This window comes from Tasmannia lanceolata, unplaced genomic scaffold (genome assembly GCF_043159265.1).
Source record: "Tasmannia lanceolata isolate RefF3 unplaced genomic scaffold, GAP_Taslan_0.1 ptg000018l, whole genome shotgun sequence".
Taxonomy (NCBI): domain Eukaryota; kingdom Viridiplantae; phylum Streptophyta; class Magnoliopsida; order Canellales; family Winteraceae; genus Tasmannia; species Tasmannia lanceolata.
The window spans coordinates 21,290,557-21,304,382 of NW_027518695.1; the positions used below are offsets into that span (position 1 = coordinate 21,290,557).

General features: G+C 37.4%; 1 protein-coding gene across 4 annotated transcripts; it reads left to right on the forward strand.

Annotated features, from left to right (window-relative positions):
* The first annotated feature begins 997 nt into the window (after positions 1-997).
* LOC143851005 (translation elongation factor Ts (EF-Ts)) lies at positions 998-11,822 on the forward strand. 4 transcript variants are annotated; one of them, XM_077360320.1, is made up of 9 exons: positions 998-1,103; positions 1,460-1,779; positions 1,874-2,046; positions 3,160-3,249; positions 4,496-4,670; positions 6,265-6,449; positions 7,479-7,604; positions 9,227-9,315; positions 11,533-11,822. In XM_077360320.1, the coding sequence occupies exons 2-9, from the start codon at positions 1,482-1,484 to the stop codon at positions 11,573-11,575; spliced, it is 1,179 nt and encodes a 392-aa protein (XP_077216435.1). In that variant the 5' UTR covers positions 998-1,103; positions 1,460-1,481; the 3' UTR covers positions 11,576-11,822. The 4 variants fall into 4 exon arrangements, with proteins under 4 accessions (XP_077216435.1, XP_077216436.1, XP_077216437.1 ...); XM_077360321.1 differs by having other exon boundaries at positions 998-1,078; XM_077360322.1 differs by lacking the exon at positions 11,533-11,822 and having other exon boundaries at positions 9,227-9,319.
* The last annotated feature ends 2,004 nt before the right edge of the window (positions 11,823-13,826 follow it).

The following is a 13,826-nucleotide window of genomic DNA, read 5'->3' on the forward strand; positions in this document are numbered from 1 at the left end:
ACCCGAGCCCAGACTGACACCCCTACTTGTGAGAGCTTTTTGGGAATTGAGAACTGTAATAACCTTTTGACAGTCTTTTAAATACTAGAAGACAAGAAAGTGGAGCTGAAATATCAAAACATTGGAGCGTGGATATCATTTCCCTTATGGTATTATGGATTTCCATTTCAGCCTCGAAATTTATAACCATGTTTGTAATAGCCTTTGACAGCTGTTTAAATTCTAAAAGACAATATGAATTAGTGCAATTATCAAAACATGGCCGAGTGACATGAGTAGCCATTGGAAAATTCAGCCAATATTACATAAGAGTTAGGAAAAAAATTGGAGAAAACCCAACGAGAGAAAGATGTTCCTACATTATTCAGAAAGTAAAGTGAGGCCCACTCCATAGGATGATCCAAACCTTTCATTTGATGGGCCACAACGTAAATAGGTTGTACTTCATATACCATCTCTAAGGGATAATACTAACCCTCTGCTCTATAGAAGTTTCTATAATGCGCAGTCCTCTATAGATTGGAGGGTTAGGATCATCCTATGGAGATTATTTATGGTGCACAACCTATTTCCCTTGTAGTCCATTAAATGAACAGCATGGATCATCCTATTAAGTGGTCCCATTGTACTTTCTGAAAACTTCATGCAGCAATATATATAGGATTCGGCCAGAGCTGCATATGACCGATATATCGGGCATGTAAGAACTTACGTCTAGGAGTGCAACTCGGACCAGGTTCAACCTGGAAAAAAGCCAGGTTGGGCTTGGGCAACCTGACCCGAGTGAAATCCGACATTTTTAATAAAAATTTTTATTTTCTAAGCTTAAAATCTAGGGCTAGGTTGGGTTAAACTTGGGTCAGGTTCGGGTTGGAAAAAGGGTTCCTCGGGTCAGGTCGGGTTGGAACTCGGGTCGGGTTCGGGTTGGCCTCAACCTGACCCAACTCGACCCGAGTTGCACCCCTGTCTTGCGGTACACAGCATGCGTAATAATAACTAATAAGGGTTTTGAAGAATGCACAGTATAAGAGGAAGTTCTTTTTTCGGTTTTCATTTTTAGAGCTCCCCACAACACAAGGTGAAATTCAAGGCTTTTCTAATAGGTCGATTTATTCCCCTTGCCATTTAATTTCCGGTTTTAGGTTTGAAACTCCAAATAAGTTTCATACAGAATTTTGCAGTGAATTTGGTTTGGATCTTTGGAATTTTTAAGATGTTTGACTGTTTAAAATTTGAGTTATAAGGTTAGAAATTTGTACTTTCTGCAGATGAGTTATGGGTATGCTGGGGTTAAGGTAGTACCCATGTTTATTATCAGACAGAGAATTTATGTTGAGCATTAGCATTGCTGACCATTTTTTAAGTTGAAGCATTAGCATTGTTAGCCATTTTGTTGGGCTTTTAGGACATTGATGTGTTTTATCCAATCTGAAGTAGACTTTCTCATGTGGTTTGTCAGGTTAGCATCATAATATTGTGAAATGGCTTTTTCTCGAGGTGTCAAACGCCCTGTTGAGTTTTATAGGCAGACCAGACACAACTATTCTTCTTGGTCTTGTAGGGGACATGATATGAGTGCAGTTAGGGATGCCCATAGTTCATTTTCTTTCAGTTGTGGCCATACTCAATTTGCTTCTGGTGTATCGATGGTTTTGAGAAGATTTAGCAGTGAAGTTCCTGCTTCTGAGCAGATGAATCTTATTAAGCAGTTGAGGGAAAGAACTAGTGCTCCTATAAAAGATGTTAAATCTGCTCTTGTTGAATGCAGTTGGGATATTGGTAAATTTATACTTGTTTCTTTACTTTTCATTCAGTCTTATGATTTTGGTTGTAGATTTGTTCTCTTCTTCATAGTGGTTGCTAATCAATGCAGAGGCTGCACATAAGGACCTGAGGAAAAGGGGGGTGGTTCTTGCATCAAAAAAGTCCTCACGACCTGCTGCTGAGGGTTTACTTGCAATTGCCCAGAATGAGAAAAAGGCTGCTATTATTGAACTCAACTGTGAGACGGACTTTGTTGCGAGGAATGAAATATTTCAATACCTGGTTAGTAGAATGATTTATTACCCTATGATTTCGAAAAATCTCAAATTTTTTCTCTAAGTTATGTTTACTACATGCTTTATATATATATTTGAATGGCAACGATTTTATTAAAATAGACTGAGGTAGTCAGATACAAGCTACATGCTTTAATGATATGGTAGCTTTTTATATATATATATATATATATATATATATATATATATATATATAATTGAATGGCAACGATTTTATTAAAATAGACTGAGGTAGTCAGATACAAGCTACATGATTTAATGATATGGTAGCTTTATATGAAACTGGCTATTTCTAGGAGCATAAGCATTTGAAGTGCAGAAAACACCTGTCTTGAAATTTATACTCAATCACATGTTGTAACTTGTGAAGAAAACCCTGTTTATATATAATGTTTGATACAAATCCCTGTGGGAATTGAACACAAGACATTAGATACAAACACAACAGTGAAGGATTCATAAATAAGAAGATAATTTTGTTTTCTTTAACATATGCTCATTATTACATTTTATATATGACAGGCATGCATTATTGGTTGGCATTTGCATTTACATTTGTTTCCTATACTAAAATTAGTTTATAGTTATCTGTTGGGCCAGTTAAAACTTTCCTTTGTTTTGAGAATTTGTGCTCCTCAAAAAGGTTATGGACCATTTTCTTGGGATCATAATTTTCGGGGTCTCCCTATATTCATAGGGAGGCGAATTCAGAAAAGCTTATGTACTCCAATCATCACCAGTTTCAATTTTCTATAGATTGGACACTCTCCGTTTATATTCTGGGCAGTTGTCAGTAATTGGAATTTGACATTTATTTAATTTTTTCCATATTTAGGGGAATTAACTTATTACTGGAAAAGCAAATATTATACGCACGTGGTACAAATAGGGGAGATAATGTAATCCTATGCAGAACTGTTAATAACATAACTAAAGTCTTATGCACTAAGATAAGGGGTTGTAGAATACCTCTGTTATACTTGCTCTATTAGAATGTTTCACAATAACTAAATCCAACCTGCTAATTTCTTGTGTCTTTCCTGGTTTGTTTTCTCTTCCTTTGGTCCCATTCATGCACCATCTGTGATAATTTTTGCAGGCCTTATCTTTGGCAAGGTTAGCTTTGTCAATTGAAAGTTCCGATCAGCATGTTTCTATGGCCTTTCCTCTTTGCCCTGGAAAATTGGAGGTGAGATGTTAGATACAAGTGCAATTTATTGGTGTTCAATTCCTAATAAGCTGACGTTTCATGGTTGTTCTGAAAATTGAATCAGATTCTAAATTCGTGTGGCGGTCAGATCAAATTAAACATAATATGTTGAGATTTTTAAGATGTTTGTATTTTTTAAATAAATATTAAAAATGCTTAAAAGTATGAAAATTAAGATGGCTAAGTCAATTATTTTCTATCAGTCACATCAAATTTCAATCAATTTCTCACATTCTGTTCTGATGTCTCTGCTGTAATGATATGGAGGATCTAGATGAACTAGACATGTGGAATTAGTTGGTCTTTGTTGTTAGCTACAAGTTCATCTCATCACCCTTCAACTAAAAGATAATGCATCTTCTCATGGATATGGATCAAATCGTACCGAATCATGCAGGGCAAACACTGCCTTTTACATTCCAAAGAAGGGGAAAAAAAACTTAAAAAGTATTTCTCTAGCATTTCTATCCTGCATTTGTAATGGATCTTCAGATAAGAATTGATGGGGGCGGTCTTCCTGCTCCATAAATCCGACCATGATTAGCCATGTTTCTCAGACCCAAATCAATACCCATATTCAGAAATATCTGACAGATTGTTCCTTCACCCTGTGTCTTGGGGCCAGGCTGGATTTAGCATTTTCTCCCTTGGATTTCCATTTACAATTTGCGGACTTACTAGAGACCGGAGAGCATATGCATTCCTAGATTTAGTCTTTCCAACTTCATCCTTAGATAAAACACTGTCCTTATGCCTGACTATGTGTTCTTTCCTGATCGGGTTGAGCTTTATCTTGTGGTTAATTCCCAATAACTTACCTCATGTGTTGCAACTTGCAAGACATCTTCACTGTCAAACAACAATAATGGAGATAATTACAACAATATCACAAGAACAACCAATTTTATGTATGTTAAGTATATCCTAATTGGGATTTGCTAGGCAATTTTGCAGAAAGCCATTTCGCGGCTGACTTTTGCACAAGAAAACAGCCACATGGGCTCACTTTTCCGCAGATTTTGTCTTATTCATTTAATTCATCTGTGGTGGCTGTTTTCTTGTGCAAAAGTCAGCTGCAAAATGGCTTTAAATCCCATCCTAATTTTTTCATATACTATCTTCTCATCTTCTAGTGCTTATTCTTTTTTATAAAGACTCGGAACTTGCAGAGAGTTTGATTGCCAAAGCTAATGTTTCTGATAGAATAGTTTCATTCCTTTTGTAGGATATGAAGATTAATTTAGGTCACCCCAAGTTAAGCGGGGAAGCTACTGTGCAAAGCGCTATTACAGAAGTGGCTGCGATGGTAGGGGAGAATGTCAAGTTCAGAAGAGGTTTTGCCTTATCCCCTTCTTCACACGGTATTGTCACGTCATACCTTCACACAAGTCCACAATCAGGTGCCAACTTCTAAACTGTCTTCTAATAGTTTATGCCGATGAGTTGGTTTGCTTTTATGAGAATGAATTAGTAATGTACTTAGACTGAAAATTAAAATTGTGTCTTGTTTTTCAAGTTCTGGTTCTGCTTCCCTGCATGGGGCCAATTTCTTTCGTCACAGTGCTATCAAGTTGTGTCTCTCTGAGCCAGCTTGAATGAAATGATAGCATGTGCAAGCAAGATTTTGCTGTGTCTGTATTGCGTAGTGTCAAATCTTTTGTAACATCACCCAATGGCAATTTTTTTTTTCTTTTTTATGACATAGGATATCCCCACCCCATTTTAGGGCGGTACTAATTCCTATGGATGCACGAAAAGATTTGACACTATGGCAAGTTAAGATGCAGTTTATTGAATTTCAAGTATTGCATGACATAAAAACTCTCGAGGACGAGTCGGTCATTCCTTCCGATGTTCTTTCATTTGCCACTTTCAGGCTATACAGTTAAGGAAGTTATTTCATTCACTCATATAAGGAAGTTTTAATTAATGAAATGACCTTTATAACCCCCTTAACTTCAACTATTAGATAAGGTTTAGGCTAGCAACAAAAGATGTTTTAAAGGTAATTTAGGGATGGTGTTTGTCAGGCAGGTTTGCGAGGCTTATGGCTCAAACACGAGTCATACACCTCACATGCATATACACGTGATGGCGTATGACTTTTAAAACACTATATTGACTATATGGCACTGTTTAAAAACTCCATGAGTCAACCATCGACTCACTCAGGTTGACTCTGTATAACCTTGGCCAAGTTCTCGAGTCTGAGTTTTGTCCTACCAAGTCTGTCATAAACTTCTTTGAATTGACGAAGTTGATAAAAAGGTGACCGCCTCGACCATTGACTCACGCTCCATTTTACCTTGGCCAAGTTCTCGTCCTACTTCGAGTTTTCAAACATTGCTATATGGTAGACTGATACTAAGATCAATGACATATGGTCATGGCCTCATCATAGATGACAGAGACTGGGCACAGTTCTTTTTAATTAAGCACCAATCAACCTTTTTTTTTTCTGGACAAATTGGCGCCAATCAGTCTTCTCAAGAAGGAATTACATTATGCCAAATAAGTCACCTAATTTTGGGAGCTCACTCTATGGGAAAATTCTAACAAAGTTTTGTAGTTCACTAGGCTGGCATATAATGGAAGAACTATTATTTATTGATTATATTGATGATATTCAAGGATGGTTCTTGAAACAATAAGCTTCTTATGGGAATAATTTTCTACCTTCAACATTTCTTTCAATGCATACTTTTATTTTGCGAGTTCCATATTTTGTCTTTATTTCCTATATGGTTATTTTGAGTTGTTTGCGAGTGCTTTTGTGAATCTTGCTGCATCTTGAGAAAAATTTTGTGCATCTATAAGCTAGTTTAAGAAATATTAATATCTCCTTATTTCATATGTGGATATTGTGAGTTGTGAGTTGTGAGTTGTCTGCAAGAGCTTTTGTGATTCTGAGAAAATTTTTGGGCATCTATAAACTACTTCAAGAAATATTGGTAATTGACCTTGATTATAATAAGTCATTTGGTCTTATCACAGGTTTGGGTCGTATTGCTGGGCTTTTGACTCTAGAAGTAGAAGATGATAATGTTCCACTAGATGCTCTTCAGCGAGTTGGTTCATCATTGGCAATGCATGTAGTAGCAGCGAGGCCTTTATTCTTGTCAAAGGAACTTGTATCTTCTGAAGCGTTAGAGAGTGAACGTGATGTACTCAAATCACAGGTGTTTACAATGCAAAATGTCCTTTGCTCTCGGGATATATTTTTTTAAGCGTAAATGGGATAATGAAATTATAATCCATGATTCTCCAGTGTAGGTAAACATTCGAGCTACAACTTAGCAATGGACTTGGAGCTACATTATCAGGAATAGTCATTGTAAAGTAATGGGCAGACATCAAGATTCTAGTCACTACTGAGCCTTGTACATAGATTCCATAGATTAATATCTATAGTTTTAGTACTATTCGAAAAAAATATATCTATAGTGTTACTGCATTCCTTTTTTTTGTTTCAGAGAAGACTGCTATTATCATAACAAGGGAATGTAGATATTATTTCCCTAAAATTATTGCCGTTTGAATGACAGTAACCGGTTCTCTTTTGCTTATACATTGTAATGTTTATTTATTTTTAGCTCATCTTGTTGTTGTAGTACCTTAGATTTTCTGCCTTGTTTATGTACGCCCATTATTTCTCTCCATTTACATCCATGCACACTTGAATGCACCTATTTGTTACCATGGTTCTTCACACACACATACATACATTTATGCATCACACTTTCAATTAGTTGTTGAGATACCCATCTACTTGAGTAAAAACTTCTGCTGCATATGATGAATTCAGTGTCTTGTAGAGTGGTGTAAATATGTACGTTCCCAGAGTTGTGAACCTGATCCACTTTTGTTTTTTGTTAGTAGACTACTGGTTTAAGGACCCCAGAACCTGTGAAACTTCTAATCCAGTTTATTTAACCAGATCCTCGCATTAGATCAATTGTTGTTCTAATGTGACTGTCGCTATCATTCTTTTTCTAATGAGACACATCCATGGCAGTGACATATCCTTGATTTTGTTACCAAATTATTTTTGTAATGACCAGTTGCTTTATCTCTTGCTTTATTGAGATGCATACTTTGTGTAATAGCGCATCTTTTTAACCCTCACTTCCAAGTTTCAGGAGACGATTGTTTCTTTATGTTCATAGATTTCATTCCAATACTTTCAATCTTCCTGTTTTCCATGTCAGGCAGAAACGACAGGGAAATCTCAAATGGCCATAGAAAAAATGGTGGAAGGTCGTTTAAGGAAGTACCTTGAAGAAGTAGTGCTGTTGGAGCAAAAATTTGTTGTGAATGATAGTATTAATATCAAGGTATATGAGATGCCTTCCCTTTGTGACTTGCTGACTGCCTTCTTTTTCTGCCCCTTTTCATTCACAACAACCTGTTTTGCCTTTAATTTTCATAATTGATTTACCCAAAAGCTACAGTTTCCATTCCTTTTTTCCATTTTCTTAACACATCTGTTTATATCAACAATCACCCACTGTTACCTTCTTTTGAAATGGCAATAGTGAATTATTAAACTATAATATAAGGGTTGCTGCCGGAAAAACAATGACCTAATGGTCGTAGTGAGATAAGGGCCGTAAACCAGCTAAAACTAAAAGACATTCCATCAGTCCATATCACCCATGGAAGAGGCCGCCTACTCTCCTTAGGTAAAGCTTTCTTCTCAGAGTTTGGTTCCCCAAGAACACAACAAAAAGAGATTTCCACCAGCTCACTGAGATCTAATATCTCAATTGGATCCATCAATCTCTATGGATAATCAGCATGTCTATTAACCCATCTAGTCAGATTTGGTGCATCTCCTTCTATACCGGAAGGACCTTGGTCGTAATGGTCGTAGTGAGATAATGGTCGTAGTGAGATAAGGGCCGTAAACCAACTAAAACTAAAAGACATTCCATCAGTCCATATCACCCACGGAAGAGGCCGCCTACTCTCCTTAGGTAAAGGTTTCTTCTCAGAGTTTGGTTCCTCAAGAACACAACAAAAGGAGACTTCCACCAGCTCACTGAGATCTAATATCTCAATTGGATCCGTCAATCTCTATGGATAATCAGTATGTCGATTAACCCATCTAGTCAGATTTGGTGAATCTCCTTCTATACCGGAAGGACCTTGGAAGATTGCCAATAACAATTTCAGACCCTGGCTTAAGCTTAAACGTCTACCTAGCTTGTATTTGATTTGCAACGAGCCAGAAAACGGCAATCCACTTACTCCTCTGTGGTCTCTAATTTCAGTAGGCCCCAAATTGCCTATCAAGGAGCCAGCAAAGTTTCGAATGTGCGGGTTAATGGTTTTCCATCTTTTCGCTACCGCGTCCACACTTTCCTGGGTAGAAAGAATCCCCTTGCCAATATTGCCTCAAATACTTACCTGTAGGGCCTTCGGAACTCCTATGGATGTTTGCCCAATAAAGTACACAGGTCCAGATTTTTTTTTCCTTCCGAGAGTGTTTTATCACTATTTTGATAGCCTTCTTAGTGGAGACACTGTATAGTGTCCGGCCTCATTTCTCCAAAGAAAAAAATAAGGGTGGGCAAATGTACAGGTCAGCACTATTTGTTCAATGATCTAAACAATTCATCTGTTGGTCCCGACATGGATAGAACATTCCACAAAAATCTTCCCAATTAAAACAGTTCTAACCCTTGAACTTGAGGCATGTAAAATGGAGATTTTCAAAAAGTAAGATGACAAGAATGTAAGAATCTACCATTCAAAAAAAGTTTGAGAATCTCCACAAATAGGATTTTCTGACGGTGCAAACGGCATTAAACCGCTGGACCTCGCCAATGCTTTTAAAGGCTGTAATAGTCTGCCAGGACACCATATAGCTCTTTTTAGTGACTGGGTATATGAAGATTTGTCTTTTGTATTCAGAAATGGTAGTTAATTGCTGATTCCTGTGCAACTCCTGCAGTCGCTCCTAAATGATTTATCAAAGGAAGTGGGCTCCCCTGTGAGTATTGGGAAATTTTTCAGAATGGAAGTGGGAGAAGGAATTCAAAGGTAAGTTTTGTATCTTACTGTTTTGTCAATCAATTTATTTTGACATGGAAAGTCTCATGCTATGACATTTCTTGAACTGCTTGCTGCCTAGGTGTGTTTTGAATACCTCTTATCCTTTTTCTTTAGTATTTCTATCGCATGCAGTCTGACCAGTCCAAACATTCATCCTTTATCAATTTGACTGCATGAGATCTTTGCGATTGTTGTTCTGTAGAAGCTATCTTTCTGGAAATCGATGTGGCATATAAATATATAATGGGGATGGATACTCATAAAGGACTTCCTTACAAAATGTAAACAAAAGGGGAAAGCTTTTCGGAAAAAAAAAGGTCCAACCACTAGAACCCTGAAACCCTTGATTACGTCCATTTTGTACCACAAATGGAGATGAAGTTACGTGAGAGAGCATGCAGGTCCTAGTGCATGATGCCCAGATAGATACAAATATTGACACCGACAGATGTGGGTGCAAGTCTGTATCATGAGATACGATACAACACAGAAAAAGTTTGAAAACTTAATTAGATTTAAGTTAGAATGGAAATGTGTATCTAATTTATAGATGGGAAATTGTATTTCCATCCCTATTTTAGTTTTCCATCCCTGGTTTTGGTTTTTAAAGCTAATTTCCTATATTAACAAACTTACCCGTCTTCATCCTCAATTAGAGGGAGAAAGCCATGGCTACGAAATTGGAATATTTTGAGTGAAGTTAGGGTTTTTGGTTAGTCCCTTGTTTTGTTCTTCACTTTTGAATTGCAATGTCATTGAAAAATCTATTGTTTCACTTGTCCTGTTGCATCATTTTCTTTTTAGTACATGATTTTCTATTCCCAAGGTGGTCGATCAGAAGGAAAAAAAATGATCCAGTTTCTTGTTTGAACCTTTTAGTGCTAGTCAAGCCAGCAATGGATGCTGGTGAAACCCAAAGATTGTGGTCTTAACATTCAAATAAGCACTGATTCGTCTGCATCTACATTGTCCTTTCCAAAAATCATCCCAAACCCCTAACTTTTTTTCAACATCAATAGAGGGATATAGGCTATAGGAGTAGAGATAGAGAGATAAATACATAAATAGGCATAATGGTGAAAGGTGGGTGCTCATTCTTTCTGTTGCATTCAGGTCACTAGGAATTGCATGTCGGGCAGTGTCTGAAATATCAGCGAGCTGTCACCCCTGCCTTTTTCGATTTTCCTTCTGTCTTCCTCCTTTTCTTGGTTCATGTTAGCAAACCGAGGATAATGATGAGGATCATTTTAGTTATTTTAGGAAAGCGGCTTAAGAAGACCAAAAAAAAAAGAAACCAAGGCACGGTTTGGTCGTGTTCAAAGGCTTGTGCACAAGGAAGTCAAAGCATAGGCAACTGGTGGGTGTTTTTGGCACACATGGCAGCAAGGCATTGGCATGCACTTGCACATTGTGAACACTTCTTAAGGTAATCATGGCTGCGTGGTTAGGGATTTCATAAATATTTATTTTCAGATTTTGTTGAACTTTTAAAATGTAGTATAATTTTAGTTCCAGGATAAGACTTTCTTTATATGTTCATTAATACATGAGTTTGTTTTTTAATTTCCACCTATTAAATCTAGTTTTATCTTGTGAAACAGCCAATTACTCCAAAAGCTTAGAGTTGGTGTTATTTAATCAATTTATATTTCAACACTCCCCCTCATGTGCTTCCCCTCTTTTTTTGGGGTTAGCTGTACACATGGATTTTTAATAACAAGGAGTTGTTGCGTTTTGAACCCAGAACCAACCTGCTGTGAGGCAATAGCTCTGATACCATGTAAAACAACCAATTACTCCAAAACCTTAAGCTGTTAGAATTGGTGTTATTTGATCCTTTATACTTCGACATATCCCATGATAATCCTATTTCATTAAAGCTGAAATTAGCTTAAAAATATAAAAAACAATGGGTTCGAGTTAAAGAAAAACTCAACATAACAATATACAAAAAGGGTATCTTTTTATTATTTTGTATTTTATTCAATATTATGCATAGTATGAATATGAATGTTTTGGACCAAATAATTTTGGAAACAGTCAGACACTGCATGTTGTGTCCATCCATGTCAAATTCGTGTATCTGAGTCATATCCTGTCTTACTCTGGGCTTCTACAAAGTGTCATAGATCCTAAACCCTTGGTACTGATGCTCGGCCACAATTGTTCTGTATATTCAGTTCTGAGGTTTCTGGTTTTCTGCAGGCTAGAGGGATCTGTACCTGAAGTCATGGCCGAGGCGGCTTGAACTAGAGTAATGCCATTTCTTCTGAGTAAAAGCTTACAGTGATTATTATTGTCACAGGTAACAGGTATAAGATCTTAAACTAAGTGTATTTAAAAGGTGTTTCCTTTTCATATTGGAATAAGCATCCTGACATAAGATACAGCCATAATTTTTGTTTCAACCAAATTTTTGTAGTTTTATTGACTCAAGAAGATAAAACCAGAGTTAGGAGACAATAAAGAGATGGGATAATGAATCCTATTACTGATCCTCTACTACAAAAGGAACTTTGGAAATTAGTTATAAATGTATATAAGGATTTCTAGGCAATTTCGTGGGAACCTATTTTGCAGCTCACTTTTGCCTGAGAGAACAGCCACCTCAGATGAATTAAATGAATAAGACAAAATGGCCACGAAATGGCTGTGTGGCTGTTCTCTCCTGCAAAAGTTGCAGCAAAACTAAGCCACGAAATGGCGTCCTGCGAAGTTACCTGGCAAATCCCTATAGATGGTTCTATTTCACAATCTTTCTGACTTGGTCATGCAAAACTGATTACTTCATTCTCTTCAACCTTGGTTATGTAGAAGCAAGTAAAAAAGATTGAGAAATGGAATGGAACCAACCGATTTGATTCGTTCTCAATGGACATGTGATGGTTGAAATAATATCCATATATGGGGCCATAGCACTCCTTTATCCAAGTATTAATCTTTGGAAGAGGGCTATAGCTAGGGGTGGCAAAATTGGCCGAACTGAAACCGAACCGAAAATTCGGTTTCGGTTCGAGGTCAAACCGAACCGTTGCCTCCGATTTCCAATGAATATGAGTAAGGGGTGGCGAATTTGGCCGAAAGACCCGAAACCGAACCGGAAATTCTGTTTTGGTTTGGTTAAACCAAACTGATTCAAATTCGGTTCGGGTTCCGTTTGCTAAACCGATTTAAATTTCAGTTCGGTTTGGTTTGGGGTTCAAACCGAACCGAAACCGAACCATTGCCACCCCTAGCTATAGTCTTTTGTGAATGCTTGTCCCGTAATGAATCATTCACGATTGGCCAGGTCATTGATATGGATGATATCCAAATATCAAATCTGTCCCCTGGACCATGGCAAGTGAAAAGGAGGATGGGATAACAAGTATACGATAGAGCGTTGTGTACTATGTTTGAGAAGTATGAAGTGCTCTCAGTTTTAAATTCTAAAAAATTAGTTATGGCACTAAAAACTAAACTCGGAAGGAATTTTCTTGCATTTTTTTCCTGGTCCATGGGCCGTGAATGCTCTTGTAGCCATTGAGACTGCAAAATAAGTTTCACAAATCAGGATATGAATTTGGATTTTGCAATTATGCCATTAGATTTAGGGCCTGTTTGGATACGCAGATTTTAGAATCTCCCCAAAATTGTGGATGGTAAACGAGAGAAGAAAGAGAGAAGAAAGAGACCAGCTACCGTTTTCTGATTTGTCGCCCTTCTTTCCGACAACAAGAGAGCAGGAGGTCGTCCTATTTTTCAAGGTTATAGAAATCTTAGGATGTGGGAGAGATTTCTAAAATTTGGATATCCTACTTAAAATCCAAGAAAATTGTCATGACAACATATAGCAGCTTGATCATAAAACCTCTTTTTTCAAACTAAAACCTGGATTCTAAAATCCGCGTATCCAAACGGCCCCTTAGGGTTCGGGAAATGCAAAACAGAGTTCTTGTAAAATTTGTGTGCATTTGGTATGAAGGTTGTGATTGATCTTTTTCTTGATTTGAAAGCCATATAATAAGGGTGATGTGTTGATTTTGAAGGCATGATTTTCTATGTGTATATCATTGTCATTCATTGATGATGAATGACAATGATATACATGAACTCTGCATGTGTTTTTCACAGCCTGTCCCAAGCCAGGATAAAAGAGGGTTGGCGTCAGGTTGGCAGCCGGCCATAAAATTTGCCACTCTTCAATGAAATGAAAGACAGTTGTGAAGCCAGCCATGTTATACGGCTCAGAATGTTGGGCCACCAAGAAGCAGCATGTGCATAAGATGGGTGTAGTGAAGATGCGAATGCTTAGATAGATGTGCGGCCACACAAGGTTAGATAGAATTAAAAATGAAGACACTCGTAAAAATGTGGGGGTGGCACCAATTGAGGAGAAGATGAGAGAACACCGCTTAAGATGGTTTGCACATATCTAACGTAGGCCTTTGGATGCTCCAGTGAGAAGAGACGACTCGTGCCAAGTTGGAGTAAAAAGAGGTAGGGGCAGACCTAAAACA